This window comes from Oryzias latipes, chromosome 18, assembly GCF_002234675.1.
Source record: "Oryzias latipes chromosome 18, ASM223467v1".
NCBI classification, from domain to species: Eukaryota; Metazoa; Chordata; class Actinopteri; order Beloniformes; family Adrianichthyidae; genus Oryzias; species Oryzias latipes.
In genome coordinates, this window is record NC_019876.2 from 15,268,868 (window position 1) to 15,285,195 (window position 16,328).

Consider the following 16,328-nt stretch of genomic DNA (forward strand, 5'->3'; position numbering starts at 1 on the left):
AGATGAATAGATTTTGTTTGAAAAAGCTCTTTTTAGTGAAATGGGTTGGCCAAATCCTCTCTGCTTCGCTCCATTCCGATGCATCCACTTGTAGACAATTAGATACAACAACATTATCGTCCTCGTCTGAGCTGGCTTAATACAGTGTGGTTGGATAGCTCCAGTAATGCTCGCCATTTTTGTTGCACCGCTAATGTTAGCTTAAGGGGCTGTAAGCCAGTGGGAGAGAGTGTAAACAGAGGGATGGTGGGATATCAGCAAAAGGCTTACTTCCACGCCAACAGTCCCGCCCACAACTCAGAGGCAAATTTCTGATGAACTCCTGCCGCTCTGCACAAACTTTGTCCAAGAAAACAACAAAGGTTTTTTGATTTTGCAAAGAAACCTCAAAACAAAAGTGTCTAGAGCCGGATGCTGTTCAACTAACCACTAAGAGCATGTTGCATAAGAAGGTCTGTCCCACTTAACTTGAATGCAAAAGTTTATGTATTTGTACTATTAATGTGTTAGGATAAAGTTTAATGACCTCTGTTAGACCTTCGAATTTTGTTTATTTGTCCATCTTTCTAAAGGCAACAGTGAAATACGGAGAAGTCAAATGCAGAAAACCTTTGGTGAAAACATCTGCTGATTAAAGATTAATAGAACCAAATCTAAACCAAACTATTAAACTGTTCGACAGCAAAGAAGTAATTTCCTGAAGCAGAAACTGCAGAGGATGCTAAATAACATCATTTACCAGAGCCTACCTCAAACAAGGCGGGAGGGCAGAAAACATAAGCTAAACAAAAATAAATATGAGCTAAAAAAAAATGAAAAAATGAGTTATTTACATCGGAATTAGTCATTTATCTAAGATGTCAACAATCCTCAAGCTAAAAAATGACATTTGATCTGTCAAGATCAAAATAAATTAATTCCTCAAAAGGTGATGGAGCTGCTTCTGTAAACAACATTTCTCTTCTGAATTAGCAGTGTGTGTCACGTCGTGTGACCTGACCTGTTGCTCGTCTCTTTTTACTCTCACTCGTTTAAAACAACAGACCATTTGATCAAGCTCTTGACATTGCCCCTGTGTGCAAAGTTTGTGGCTTTGTAGCTTTTGGAACAATGACCTGTTAAAAAAAACATTAAATATTAAAATGGTATCGCGAATTTAACCATCATGTGACTCACTGATGGCCTGCACAATAAATCACAAATGTATCGTTATCGAGATTTCAAGCTGTGCAACACGCATATCCCAAAAGACAGCGAAAATTGCGATAAATGGAAACATTAAATATGCTAAAACAAACTTATTGCAGCTCGAAGTATTTAACCTATCAAATAAATTTCCTTTATGCATTTGACCAATCACATGGACTCCTTTACATCACTGACCAATCAGATGGAGCTCTTTTGTATTAGATGTTCACCTCCTATGTAGACGAGGGTTAACTTAAATTAAACTGCTGCAGTGAAATGAAAATTAAGTTTTTGGTTGTTTCGCTATTTGTTCATGTATTGCAAGTTATATCGTCATCGCAATATAGATAGATAGATAGATAGATAGATAGATAGATAGATAGATAGATAGATAGATAGATAGATAGATAGATAGATAGATAGATAGATAGATAGATAGATAGATAGATAGATAGATAGATAGATAGATAGATAGATAGATAGATAGATAGATAGATTTGCACTTATATAAAGTGCGCGAAACAGTGGATCAATTAAATATAATAAAAATATTACTAAAATTATTATCAAAAATTATTATCAAAAATGAGATTATTATTAAATAAATAAATAAATATTAAATATTAAATAAATACAGCTGCAAAAGTGTAAAAAACATGCGGTCTGCAAAACTGTAAAAAAAAAACAAAAAAAAAAACATTACAAATATCACTAATATTGTGAGTTTTCCTCATATTGTGCATCCCTAATTCAGACCTGAAGGCAAAACAGATTATAGGGCGTATTCAGCCCAACAGTCCAGTAATGTGACATGATTACACTACCAAAAGTGCCTGGAAGAGCCAAGAGGTAGCAGGTGATTGGTCAGAGGAAGTTTTTCTAGTGAACTGTGTGGTTTTTTTCCTCTTTTATTTACAATAATCAGCCTTTGTTGAGAATTCAACACGACAGATAAGTCTAACTTTATCAACAATAACTCTCAGCACTCACACATAATGTACAAAACAGTACACTTTCTTTATCAGTTCGTTATGTTGCAGCACAACAAGTATCACTGCACTGGGCTTCTGACCATAATGCTCAGACTATCTATCAAGCAGTCTGGTTTAGAAGTTTACCAAAGTCAGAGTGAAACATTTTTGACAGATTCTGATTTGGAGAAAAGCGGCTTTTCATATTGTAAAGATGTGCAACAAATTACTAATATAAAGTGTTGTATAAGGGTGTGAAGCCACTTTTCTCTGCGTTAGAATTAACTGGAATTACGTCAATTGCATAAACGGTTGAGGAATTACAGTAATCCAAAGTCAGCACATGAGCTAAAGCTCAGGTGTTAAAGGGTTACGTACCGTATTTTCCGGGCTATACAGCGGACCTGAGTACAAGCCGCACCCCCTAATTTATAAAGGATAAGCCATTTTGTAGATACACAAGCCGCACCTGTCTACAAGCGGAATGCCCCATGTTGTAAGGACTTAATTAGTAAGTCACTGATCATCCTGCACCAAACGCTATGTGACTACACACAGCCGCAGACGGGGTGTAGTACACAGCATTTCAGCCTATTTATTTGAACACACTCATAAACAGTTAAACAGTATGGACGTCATTACTGCTGACAGCCCCTTCAGTCATGGTGAGGAACTTTACACCCATGATTCCCCACTTCCCATGAGTCTTAGGGGCTTAATGTGGGGCTAACCCCGAGCTTTTCCTTCCAAACAGTGCCTGTGACACAGCAGTAACACGGCAGCAATATGGTAGTAACAGGGGTGGTCAAAAAAACATATCGGTAAAAGTCGCTGAAAGCAGCAGTGACCTATTAATGGCACGCGCCTCTGGCAAGCGCTGCGCAGCGCATGTGCCAGAAGTTTCCTTCCACTACAGTGACACACCATAACACAGCGCTAACAGGGTTGGTTTAAAAAACATGAACGTAAAAGTCACTGAGAGCTTTCTTCATCTTCCTCCTCAGTGTGGGATTGGATTAGCGTCAGACATTCTTGGCCACACACTCTCTCAGTGTCTCCTTCGTTGTTGCTGTCAGTGTCACTCTGAGGTATATTCTCTCTTGAGCTTGCGCTGTCCTCTCCATCACGCAGCAGACCGGCTTTTCCAAAGCCGTTGGTGACAGTGGATTTTTTCACACTGCTTTTAACGATTGCTTTTAACTTGAAAGCTGCGTCATATTGTAGTGGCGGTCACGTGCACGTTGGGTCTAATGGCACCAAAAGATTGTGGGATGCAGCCAAAGTAGGGCTGAGCAAGGATGCTTCTCTCTGTTGCACCATGACTGAGGGGTCTAAAAGCAGAAGTGACTTGCTGTTTGGCTGCTTGTGGGTGTGTCAAAAATAAATGGACTTGTTGACGGAAATGGGATTATAAGCCGCAGGGTCGAACGCGTGTGGCAAAAGTAGCGACTTATAGTCCAGAAAATACGGTATGCTTTATGGTCCAAAAAATACACTAAATTATTTTGGTTTTCCTTCGTCTCCATTTGAGCAAACATTGCCTTTTTTCCTATGCTTTATATGATATACACATAAAATCATTTTTATGTATTAAGAAATAGTTGCTTTTAAATACCTCATAAAAATGTCACAAAAAAAATTGTTTGTTATTTGGGAATGAGTGGATATTTGGAGTATTCCTGCAGAATTTCTTCAGTTGATACACGTTGCAGAACGTCAATTAAAACATAAAATATGATTATTTTTTAAACTTTCTTTAAACTACGAGCTTTTGACAAGAATCCTTTCTGTAATCATAATAAACGGAAAACACAGCAGCTGCTGGTTCCCAATTTGACAGCACAAACATGCAAATCTTGAAGCGAGAATGCGAGCTGCTGTGATGCTGCTCCACTCTGTGAGCGAATGATCAAATCCCCAGATGTCTCCGACAGCTTTGCTGCTCTTATGGAAGTCTGTTGGAGGACCATTTCATACCTGCGATCACTACTAGTGCTCTTCTTCACATCGATCTCTCACCTCGTCACCTCAGCTGAGCATGAATTATCGCTCCATGGTGTCTGAGCTCATTTCCTAATTGCTCAGCTTCACAGTATTTGCATGCAGGCGATTTATGAAGCGATTGTTTAGACAACACACGTTTAGTCCAGTTTTTTTTTTAAACAAGCATTACTTAGAAAAAAGAGAAGTTAAACACCTGCGAACACATCTGAAATCTGTAAAGAAAAGTCATTAAAACTGACAAACAAAAAAGGCACTTCAACTAAAAGATAAAGGTTTGTAGTCTGATTTTAGCTGCTGTGATGGGTTTGATGCTTTTCTCCTCATCAGGTTGTGAAAAAGAGCAGAGAGCCCGTCAGAGAGAGAGCGGCATTTAGAAGGCATTGCATGAAGCGTGGTGGAAAAAGGAAATACAAAACTCGTTCTGAGGATGAGGATTACGTGCCCCACTGACTGAGCTCCTCTTGTACCCATAATGCATTACCTGTGATCTCTGCCTCCCTCAGTTTTCAACCTACGGACTCAATCTGTTCCGTCTGAATAATTCCTGATCAGTTTCCCCTTGTGGAAGCGTCTAACTTATGCTTTTCCTTCATTTCTTTCTAATGTTAAAAAACAAACAAACACATTATCAGCAAAATTTCAACCATCATTACAGAACTGGATGGTAACTTGACATATTTCAGAGAAAATTTAGGCCATATATGTACTTATTTACTTAAAATGAGGGATAGAATGGAATTCTAGTTTGTCTGCTTGCATTCCACAGAACAGCTCCAACATAAATACGGGGAAAAAAGCTCAAGTGGAATCACACAAACAATGAAGTACAAACTTGGACTGCATGACATGAGGAAAACTTGTGATGTGCAATATTGATGATCAACATTGCGATCATGAAATGACTTGCGATACACAGACCTTAAGCCTTTTCAGTTCCAATGATTAAAAAGGAAATTGGTGGTGTTTGGTCCATGCAGCTCCTGTGACCCCCTCCACAGTAGAGTTGGGTCCATTGGCTCCACATTTAAAACAGCCTGCGTCAAACCTGGGTTTTAAAATGGACATTAATTTGAAACTTGACTGCCAAATTAGTTGGTGGTAAAATTCAGCTTCTTTTATTTGAGGAATTTGGTGATGGTGAAAGCATTTTCACCCAAACACGATTTTGAGACAGTAATCCATGCTTTCATTACATCTGGGTTGGATTACTGTAACTCTGTTTGTTTTGGAGTCAGCCAGTTATCCTTCTCATGTCTTCTCACACGAACGCTGTTCTGATTGGAGCCCCCGGTTCATCAGCTCAGCTGATCAGCTTCTCCTGGAGGTCCAACAGGAGGCTCAGTCCACCGAAGCTGTGGATCATGTTGCCATCGAGCATTCAGCAGGCATCCTCACCGTCCATTTAAGAAAAACTTCACAAAACCTATTTCTTTAGCCAGGCTTTGACACAACATGAGACTGCTATGCTGGTGTGTTTTATTGTTTTGTTTTTTGTTTTATGGTAATACTGGCCAGGACTAATCCTGAGTGATTTTTTTAGTATGGCAAGTTCTTGGTAAGGTAAACCAACACGTATACCTTCCAAGATTTTAATGCCCTGACATGTTACTGTGTTTCTTGTTGTACTGAAAAGACTCTCTGAACTTGAACTAGTACTAGTTATGCAGAAATACTTCCTTGCAAGCTTGCTTATATGTGACAATGTAATTTGCTGGAGTTTCCACCACACCATGGGGTCTTCCTCACTGTCTTTGACCGCAAGTAGCTTTTAAGCTCAGCTTCTACACTTTGTGACAGATGCATTACAGAGAAGTGAGGGAGTGGGCCTGTCTCGAAAAACCTGCCAAGTGATTTTTTTTTCCAGAGGAGCATAAAATAAACATTTATCCCAATTGAAGCTGTCTTCCACGCACAGGCTGATATCGCAATAACAGAACACGTAAAGACCTAAAGCTTTATCGGTTTCAAAAAACCACAGTGTCTTGAATGTGATGAGTTCACGTTGGTGTACTTACGACGAAACAGGGTCCAGCCGAGGTCTTTAGACATTCCTCCAGGAGTTTCATTCGGAGTCTCTGCAGTTCTGGATTGTCCCATTCCTCTGGATCTACTCCCCAGTAAAGGTCCACAACCTAAACCCACACAAACATCAGGACACAGACGATTGCTGGAGGGTCAAATCTTAATGTTTCAAATCATAAAAATAAAATGCTGTTTCAATTTTATGCTATTGTTATTCCTACTGAATCAAGGTTACTATAAATTCAGGAAAATGGTTCAGATCACCAATAAAGTTCAGCGTTTTTAAACCATTTCTTCTTTCATTTGTATTATCCCATCTTGATACATTTATGCAGATTTTATTATAGGCTTGCTGCTGATAATTAATTTTAAACACAGTCAAAGATCTCTGATTATCTCCTAGAATTATATCCCACTGACAAGACAATTTTTAAAATAACCTTTCCCAAGTTTCAGCAGTTCTCATTATTTGATGTTTCTTTTAAATTCTCCACTGATGTAGTTAATTATCTATTTCCTGATTGGCTGATCAAAGGTGTCAATTAGTGTTTGCATCTTTATTTCTATTAGTATAAACCATCTATAGATAAACAGGGTCGAGGTATAGAAGGAGGACTTAACATTTGCCTTCACATTCAGCTGACAGCAGGTTGGTATTGATAGAAATGTTTGTGTGAAAGCACAGGCGGTACTGTTTTATAGATCTAAACATTTTCCTGTTATTTGTGCTATTTTTGGATTTAACCATAGACCAAGTTCTATGCTGAAATCCTCTAAAGTTATAAATGAGGCTTCAGGAAACAGAAAGCCATTACCTACAAATGTAAAAAAAGAAAAGAAAAAAAAAGAAATAGAAGACAAAATGGCATTGTGTCATCTAAAAATTCATAACACAACCACAAAAACACACAAAGAACTCAAATTCTAACTTCAGTTGAGTTTATTTTTATGGTAGCATTTCTTTTATATCAGACTTGCTTTTTAGTTTATGAACCTCCCAGAGCCCTTAGATCCTCAGGCGCAGACCTGCTGAGAGTCCTAGGGTCAAAACAAAAATCCACGGTGAGCCTCGTTTAGAAACTACGGTCCTCGTCTGTGGAACAACCACAGAAGAGGATGTGAGGGCCTCATCCACTGTAGAGGTTTTAAAAAGAAACTAAAGACACATCTATTTATTTCAGCTTTTAAGTAGATCTCGTATGTGGGATCTAGAATATAATTTATATTATATTGTATTACATATTTATTTGTTTAATGCTTTTTAGTCAAGTTGTACTTTTTTAGGTCTCAACTTGTTCTAACTTATATTCTAGGTGTTTTAGACTTTCTTTTTTTTTTAACGTTTTATGCATTAAATTATTTTCATTTATATTTTCATATTTTAGCTGTTTTTATGGTTTAACTGTTATATTTATGACTTCTACATTTTAGAATGGTTCCGAGTGTCTTTTCAGCCTTGGCTGGGGTGTTTGTGTTCGGGCTCCCAGAGTTTTGGCCCTGCTTGTCCTCTGGCATCTCTTGTTCTGGGTCCTCCGAGCTGCCTGGCCTAATGTGCCCAAGTCAGGCGCATTGGAGCCGAAGGTTGGGGGACCGTGGGCCGGGAGGTGCTGGGGATGAGCTGTGCTCATGTTGCTTGGATGCTAATACCCCAGCCGACAGGAGGACAGGGCGGACGCCGCCTTCTGCGATCTCTCTTCTTTAGCTTTTTATAACCATTTATCTTTTATCTGTGTTTGTCTTTGTGTGTTTTAATATGTGGGTCTTATTTTCTTATCCAATTCAATGTGTGGGAATTGGTGTTTTATGATATTGTTTGTTTTTATGTACAGCACCTTGAGCTGTTCTTTTTACATGAAATGTGCTATGGAAACAAGATCACTAGAATTAGAATTGATGGTCTGGGGCTGTTTTGGAGCTTTAGGATCTGTGAAATCCGCTGTAATCCAACTGAAACTCTGTCATGACCTAAACAGGTCATTCCAGAAGGGAACCTTAAATTTAACCCTTTAACACCAGTGTTGATATTCTCTTCAACTGTTTAAGCAATTAATGTAATTGCAGAAGATTCTGAAACAGAGAAGATCAGCCTTGAACTAATGGGAAAGCCTTTACAGTAGTGAAGTGTTCATGCAATCAACTAATTCCGAGCAGTGAAAAGCCACTTTCCCCCCTTAAAATCAGCAGATTCAAATTGTTCGCAAAACAGTTGAAGAGTTACTGAAGGTCAGCGTGTGCTATTGAGATACCACAGGTGACAACTCCAGCTTTAAAGGTTAAACAAAATAATTGGGCGAAATCAATTTAGAGTATTGTGAGAGACTTTTAAACAGCTGTCATTACCGCCTGATTGCCATCAGTCGTGGTATAATCGGCTGAGTAACATTTTACGTGTAGCCTTGAAGCACTGGGCGGTTTTTCCCCAAACAACTGAAACATTGTTAAAAACTAAGGTTTAGTTTAAAAAGCCGCAAAGTACATCTTCCTAGTTCTGACTTGCCATTAAAGATACTGTTCTATAAAAATAAAAAAAACTACTTCAAAGGTGTTTGTCTGCATTACTACTATAGCACCATATCACACAATTGAATTTCTTGGGGGTTAATTTATTTGGACAAATGTGTCTAACTTCCTTTGGAAGAAAAAAAACATTTTCAGGAACTGAAACAAACAAAAAAGAAAGGAAATAAACTGTGGTTAAAATTCTAAAAACTGCTAGTAAAATTATTAAAGATAAATAAAGGAAAACACTAATGTCTCAATTTGCTGTTAAATTAAAGAAATCTCAAAACGGAAGCTGCACTTTGAGTGGAGTCTCAGTCAGATGGGACTCACACATCCACCTGCTCTGCCTCGGAAAGCTCTCTATAGTGTTGAGAGAGTGGCAGGGGGACACGCTCACACATACACACAACCCTCCCCGCACACGCCGACGACACGTTCTAACAGTTGAGACAGTTCCAACAGTAAACACGCCACGGGGGGAATCTCCTGCTGGAAGAGCGAAGCGGGAGGGAACGCCTGTTAGTGTTTGTGTGTGGCCAACACCACAATGATACTGCGTCAAAGAAGGACAACAAGCTATGAGGGGCCGTATAAGACATTATTTATTCTGAACCATTCACATTCATACATTCTTGCTCTCACAGTCATATATACTCTTTTTCGCATACATATATTCTCTTACGCATCCATATATTCTCTCTCTCACATTCATACATTCTTGCTCTCACAGTCATATATACTCTCTTTCGCATACATATATTCTCTTACGCATCCATATATTCTCTCTCTCACATTCATACATTCTTGCTCTCACAGTCATATATACTCTCTTTCGCATACATATATTCTCACTTGCACATCCATATATTCTCTCTCTCGCATGCATATATATTCTCTTACGCATTCATATATTCTCACTTGCACATCCATATATTCTCTCTCTCGCATGCATATATATTACTTTACACATACATACATTCTCACTCTCATTGTCACTCTTAAAAAAGAATGTATGTATGTGAAAGACAAGTATATATGAACGTGTGAGGAAGAGTTTATATGTGTGTGTGAGAGAGGAGTATGCATGAAACGGAAGTTACTTTGCATGAAAAGGAAGGCACTTTGAATGAAAAGGAAGGCGCTTTGAATGAAACGGAAGGCAGATGATTTCTCGTGCTCTGATTGGACGAGAGGCCGCCACCTCCCATTTTGAACAGACGCTAACACGAACCAATAAGAAGGCCATCGGAACCTTAAGAAATATTTTATCTTCACCTCAAGTGGTCACAAATCTGTCTGCATCTCTAGAGACACAAAGGAATGTCTCAAATACCAATAATGGTAATAGAAGTGCCACCGAAACAGAAAATCCGTATCCACCTTATTCCTAGCCCCCATGAGCCTTTGCGTGAATTATGGGCGACACTTCCTGTAGACGCTGGAACACGCATTTACATTAAAACAAATTCCTCTTGTTTTCGATCCATAACTACATATAAATGTGGGAAAACCAGCTGTCATTTCTTAAAAAAGGCAACGGTGAGGTGGAGATGAAATATTTGTTAAGGTTCCGATGGCTGCAGGACCCCCGTGGCTACTTCTTGCCGGTTCGTTTTTTTAAAAAAATAAACTTTATTAACAATATCTTGCACATACAAAATACCAAACACAAAACTCCACTGTGTGCAAAATACAATCTTCACGTTCGCCATGAGAATGAACAAAAAAACATGATAACCATGTAAAACAGGTTATGCAAAAAGAAAACAAAAATAATAAGGCAAAGGAATCTGTTAAAGTTTCAGGAGAGACCATGTTTCAACTGTTCTGACAGCTTTTTTGTTAGTGGAAGATTTAATACTGTTCACATACAAAACCATTTCTTTCTGAAAAACATAAAACACGGTTTTTTTGTTGGCATATTTACACTTGTGTATAAAGTATTTAGCCATAATTATAAGTAAATTAACTACATATATTTTTTCTGCATTAAGTCTTTCTTGTGTAAAATATCCAAAAATAATATGCTCGTAAAATAATCTATAATCTTCACATAGATGAGTTCTTATAAAATGTATCACATCTTTCCAAAATAGTTGAGTGAAAGAGCAAAACCAAAAAAGATGAGGCACAGTTTCTGGTGAGGAATGACAGAATGAACAGTTTATGTCCAGATCTTTTTTAAACTTAGTAAAGAAATGTTTCACTGGATAAAATTTGTGAAGAATTTTGAAAGAAATTTCTCTGATTTTATTGGTGATGAAATACTTTTGTGGCAGGGTCCAAACCTTTTCCCACTGAATTCTACATCCAAAGCTGTTCCAGTATGAGATAACATACGGTTTTGTGGCAATCTCATTTTGAAACAGAGAACGGATACTTTGATTATTCCTGCTAGCTGAAAAACATACCTTTCCACAACACAAGTCTGTTAATTTGGGATTTCTTGCTTGTTCATGTTAGCGTCTGCACTGTAATCCCTAGCGAGTTGACTGAACTTAAAAATTATTTTGTAACAGATTACGCAACAGTTAAGTTATATTATTAAAACTTTTAAGTTAACATTTATTAAAATTCATATTGTCAGTTGGCTTACATTTGTATTATTTCATATAAAAAATATTAAGATTCCTCAACTTATAAAAGAGAGATTATTTACTTAAAGTTTTTAATATTTTCCAACTAAAAAACGCTTTAACTAACTATATTTTTATATTACTCAACTCATAAAATATGTAAAATTCACTCAAATGCTTTATAAATTCTTTAACTCATTAAATGTGTAGCATTGAAAATATTTAAAATTCTTCATCTTAAAATGTATTCTAAACAGAGATATTGATACTGCCCCACTACATTTTAAAGGCTAACATTGATAAAAACCAACAAACGTGAAGGCCACACAATAGTGATTGCTTAATACACTTTTTTTAATTGCTCTTTAAAAAAAAGCACAAATATCAAGAGGATGAAGAAACAATAAGTGCAATAAAACTGCATTATAAGAGTGCCACACAACATATTGACAAAAAGAGTTGGTTTTGTATTTTACGGCAGAAAAAGCAAATGATCACAACAAAACACATTAGTTACAATAAATGTCCTTTCAGTGGTTTGCTGTCCTCAAGGCTCAAGACAGCATTCTGAATAAATATGAAGGCAAGTTCAAGTTTTTTGGGGTGCTGTAGGTCCAGAGCATAGATGTCCCCGAAGAGTTAGAAGAGATTAGTCAGCCAGATCTGTGGGACCACTGACGGCAGCATCCGGAGCGTCACCACGACAACTGAGAAGATACCCACAGCAGTGTCTGTGAGGTCTGGTAAACAAAAAACACAGATGAGTTCAGACCCTCAAAGATATTCATCACACTAATGTCCAAAACTGACATTCCTGCCATCTGTCAATAGGAATCTTTTCATGCTAACATTCTGTTAGCTTTTAATCAACTGGCTATGATGTTTTAAGGACCAACTCCAATTAAAATTGTGTTTTTAAAAAGTTCTTTAGCATTTTTCTGAAGGAGGACATTTATAAAATAATTTAAGACTAAAGCTTCATTTTTCTTTATTCAAATAATGATGGATCAGGAGCAGAAAAGGTAAACGAAACTCCACTCCTTCCAATCAGGAGTCCCTGATGTTCGCCTTTCATCTTCCGTCTCAGTTTTAAAACCATTTAAAAATATCACTCAGTTTACAAACTACAAACAATTGCCCTATTTATTATGTCACTCAATAAAATCTCAATCAATATTAAAGGATTAGTGAAAACCATTGACAGGGAGTCGTGTGCACTTACTGTACAGGTCTTGAAGAAGTTGGAGGCATCTTCATGCAGATAAACAGGAAGTGCAAGGAGGACAAGTGCCCGTCTCATGTTCACGTCACGCTGGTCCTAAAAGAATAAAAAGAAATATCCATTACCTTTGAAGCAAATGCAGAGCAAACACTTCCAATATTTACTTAAGGAACTTTAAGAAATAATAAAATGATACCTTTTCTAGATGTCTATTTCTAGTAAGAGGACAATACAGTGTTTATGTCATGATCCACTTCAGGTCAAAGACCCAAAGTCATTTGAAGGCAAGTTACACCGTGGCTTCTTACAGCTGTTTACAAATGATTTGTTATCCGTTTTTGAATTATGCACATTAGAAATTCACCTGGAGGTCATAAATCCTAACCAAGCTGGCCAGTTCCTGTCTGTTTTGGTGGACTTAGTCTCAGAAAAGGGCAGCTTTAAGTTACACAAACATGTAAAAACTGCACAATTTCCTCTGACTGCATCTACTCTACATAAATCCATTTCAGATCTTGACAGATGAGTTTTCATGGTTTCAAATGATGGAATGGTGCTAATGCAACATCATTTTATTATTGTAATATACTGTCATAAAGACATGACAATATTCCAAAGTGTCTCCACATACATGGCAGTGGAAACACTTTGGAATATTGGCTATGTAGTACTGCAGTATTATATGTAGTACTGCATAGTGCCAAAGTAACAGAACACAACTTGCACCTCCATTCCATTGTGCCACCTTCAGCCTGCAATCTAAATATGTTTAGTTAAATTGTAAATAATTTCAGCTCTATTTAGACCTTTGGCTAGTTAAAATGTGCATAAATGTTTCCATGCTGCCGTATAAATCTAATAATGGTAATAGTTCAGGATGAATGTATTAAATAAGTATAAAACTCACCCACTGACAGGTCTTTTCTGGTGAAATGGTGACTTTCTGGTGAACTTTCTGAAGTTCAGTATCTGAAAAAGTCCAAAAGAGATTTTTCAATGTTAAAAAATGTTTCAATTATATTCTGATCAAAAAACATTTATTGCACTACACAACCTATTGCATTTTTTGTTTTTTTAAAATAGCTCTAGACAAATAACTGAGACAAGTTACCTGGCTGGCCTTGGCGTCTACCTGGAGGTGAAACACTGAACACTCTGTAGTTCGGTACCTGAACACAACACGAGCACGTTGATTAATTTATTTTTACAAAAACCTTTTTTATAACGGAGATCAGTGATTTATAAAAGCTTAAAGCTGCATTCAAAACCCAATGCTTCCATGTAGCAACCAGGCTTAAAACTGTTGGCGGTAGCTCCTCCCACACAACCGTTAGAGGCTTTGAGTGACATTTTTGGACAAATGTCCAGCAGCAAACTTTAGCCACAGACAGAGGCCTCCAACGCGAATTTCACACGCGGATCATGTTTAGTGTGATTGCAGCATAACAGATCATTTCTACCTCTGAAAAAAAACAACCTCATCACTGTCGTAACTTACGGGCAGAAATGCATTTGGGTTTGGCTCGCCACGTCTGCTATGACAAACTAATCATGTATACATTTCCACATTAATCTCTAAAACAATCATAACACACATATGTTTAAACAACAGTAAACCACATTTACGGTAGTATAAGAGCATTTTTAAAGCATTCATTCATAAACCATGAACGATACTTACCAAATTAAATCAGGGCTGAAGACAAGACGGCACCATCAGCGATGAGGCGGATGAAAAAAAAACCCGAGGTTGGGGCGTCTTGAAGCGGGACGAAATCGCAACGCTTTGCAGAATAATAAAATGCTCGACTTTCAATTTCAAACGTCGCATACTCGCATTCGGCAAATCCAACATGGCCACCTGAGCTAACGTAGAGAAAACGACAGACCCTCCCACCAGTACGTGATGACGTCATAACGCTACTTCACGGATCTTAAAATTTTTGAGTGCCAGATACAAATAAGCTTTAAAATATTTAGCACTGTTAAGTTAAATTTGAAAAAATCTTGATAGAGCTTAATACTTTATAGTTGAATCAACTACAAAATGACATTTAAGTTGTGTAACCTTAATAGTTATGAGTCAGTACAAGTGATAGGGTTTAGAGTGTGTTCAAAATGGGAGGTGGCGGCCTCTCGTCCAATCAGAGCACGAGAAATCATCTGCCTTCCGTTTCATTCAAAGTGCCTTCCTTTTCATTCAAAGTGCCTTCCTTTTCATGCAAAGTAACTTCCGTTTCATGCATACTCCTCTCTCACACACACATATAAACTCTTCCTCACACGTTCATATATACTTGTCTTTCACATACATACATTCTTTTTTAAGAGTGACAATGAGAGTGAGAATGTATGTATGTGTAAAGTAATATATATGCATGCGAGAGAGAGAATATATGGATGTGCAAGTGAGAATATATGAATGCGTAAGAGAATATATATGCATGCGAGAGAGAGAATATATGGATGTGCAAGTGAGAATATATGTATGCGAAAGAGAGTATATATGACTGTGAGAGCAAGAATGTATGAATGTGAGAGAGAGAATATATGGATGCGTAAGAGAATATATGTATGCGAAAGAGAGTATATATGACTGTGAGAGCAAGAATGTATGAATGTGAATGGTTCAGAATAAATAATGTCTTATACGGCCCCTCATAACAAGCCCCACCTGCTGCAGCAGTAGCAGTGAATCATTCCTTTATGCCCTTGATATCCTCCACATAAATGTGAATGATCCTTTTTAAAACCTTTTCCTGCCCCCTCATTGTGTTTCTGCTCATGGAAAGAAAGAAGGGACTCTGATTTTAGGTGGGATGAGCAGTGATTGAGCAGTGGGGGCTGCTACCTTGTTCCAATAAATGAGGCCAGGCAAAAATGACTGGCACATCTGCAGTGGGTGGCAGGGTGCTGTGGCAGGACGCCTCTGAAATAATTGAGAGGGGGAGGCTGACAGGGTGGGAGTTGGGATGCTTGTCTCTGCCATTATTGGCAAGAGCGGCAGGAGGTGCTAGAAATGCTCCTTCGCTCGTCTACTGACGGGGGCTGGGGGGGGGGGCTATGCACCTGCGAGCACATGGATCACTGTGGGAAGCGGCAGCTGCCAACCATTTCTCCATGCCTGGAGCTGCAGTGTTTGAGCAGAACCCTCCCCAAAAACCAACCAAAGTAAAAGCCTTTATTTACTTTCAGAAGCTAAATTATTTCTTCTAGCAAAGGCGGGAATTACGTGAGTGTGGGAGGAGAGACACGCTGGCTGATGTAATAAATGTTCAAGTCCTTTTTATTACCCCCCAACACAGGAGGACTTATATTTTGTAAAAAAAAAAAAAAAGTCTTCCACTCTGGGGTGAGAACAAAAAGATACGCATCCCTGATGTTATTAAAAAAGACGATGGCAGCTCGGTCACAGTCCATCAGTGTCACTAATCTACTTCCAGAGCACGCGCGCGGGGGGCGCCATCTGCATTGTGTTGACAAGAACCGCGGGGAGAAGGAATAAACTGATCCCAGCACCCCTGATTGCAGAGGTTTCCGCAGGAGATTAGGAAGATGCTCTATAATTAAACGCTAAACGAAGACATTAGTCATTTCTCTTCTCCGCGAGGTGAGGATCTTTTAATTTAATTTGCCCGCTCGCCTGCTGTGCTCCGACTTAAGTATGGAAGGTAGCGGAGATGCATTACATAGAAAAAGTTGAAAAGAAGCAGAAACAAGTAGATGGATCCTGTTTGTAGGGGTTTTAATAAAGTAGCTGAAAGAGTCCTGTGGGAGGGTATTTAGCTTCAACATTATAGTTTATATAGCACTTTTCCGCTCCTATCTTTGATTACCTTCTCC

The 16,328-nt window shown here is 38.2% G+C and overlaps 1 protein-coding gene across 2 annotated transcripts in view; it reads right to left on the bottom strand.

The window, feature by feature from the left end:
- nwd2 (NACHT and WD repeat domain containing 2) overlaps positions 1-16,328 on the bottom strand; it is a 78,695-nt gene that overhangs the window by 27,118 nt on the left and 35,249 nt on the right. For both annotated transcript variants that reach the window (XM_004079893.4, XM_020711667.2), the window contains exon 4: positions 6,179-6,295. In XM_004079893.4, the coding sequence (XP_004079941.2) occupies positions 6,179-6,295 (117 nt within the window). The remainder of the gene's footprint in view (positions 1-6,178; positions 6,296-16,328) is intronic.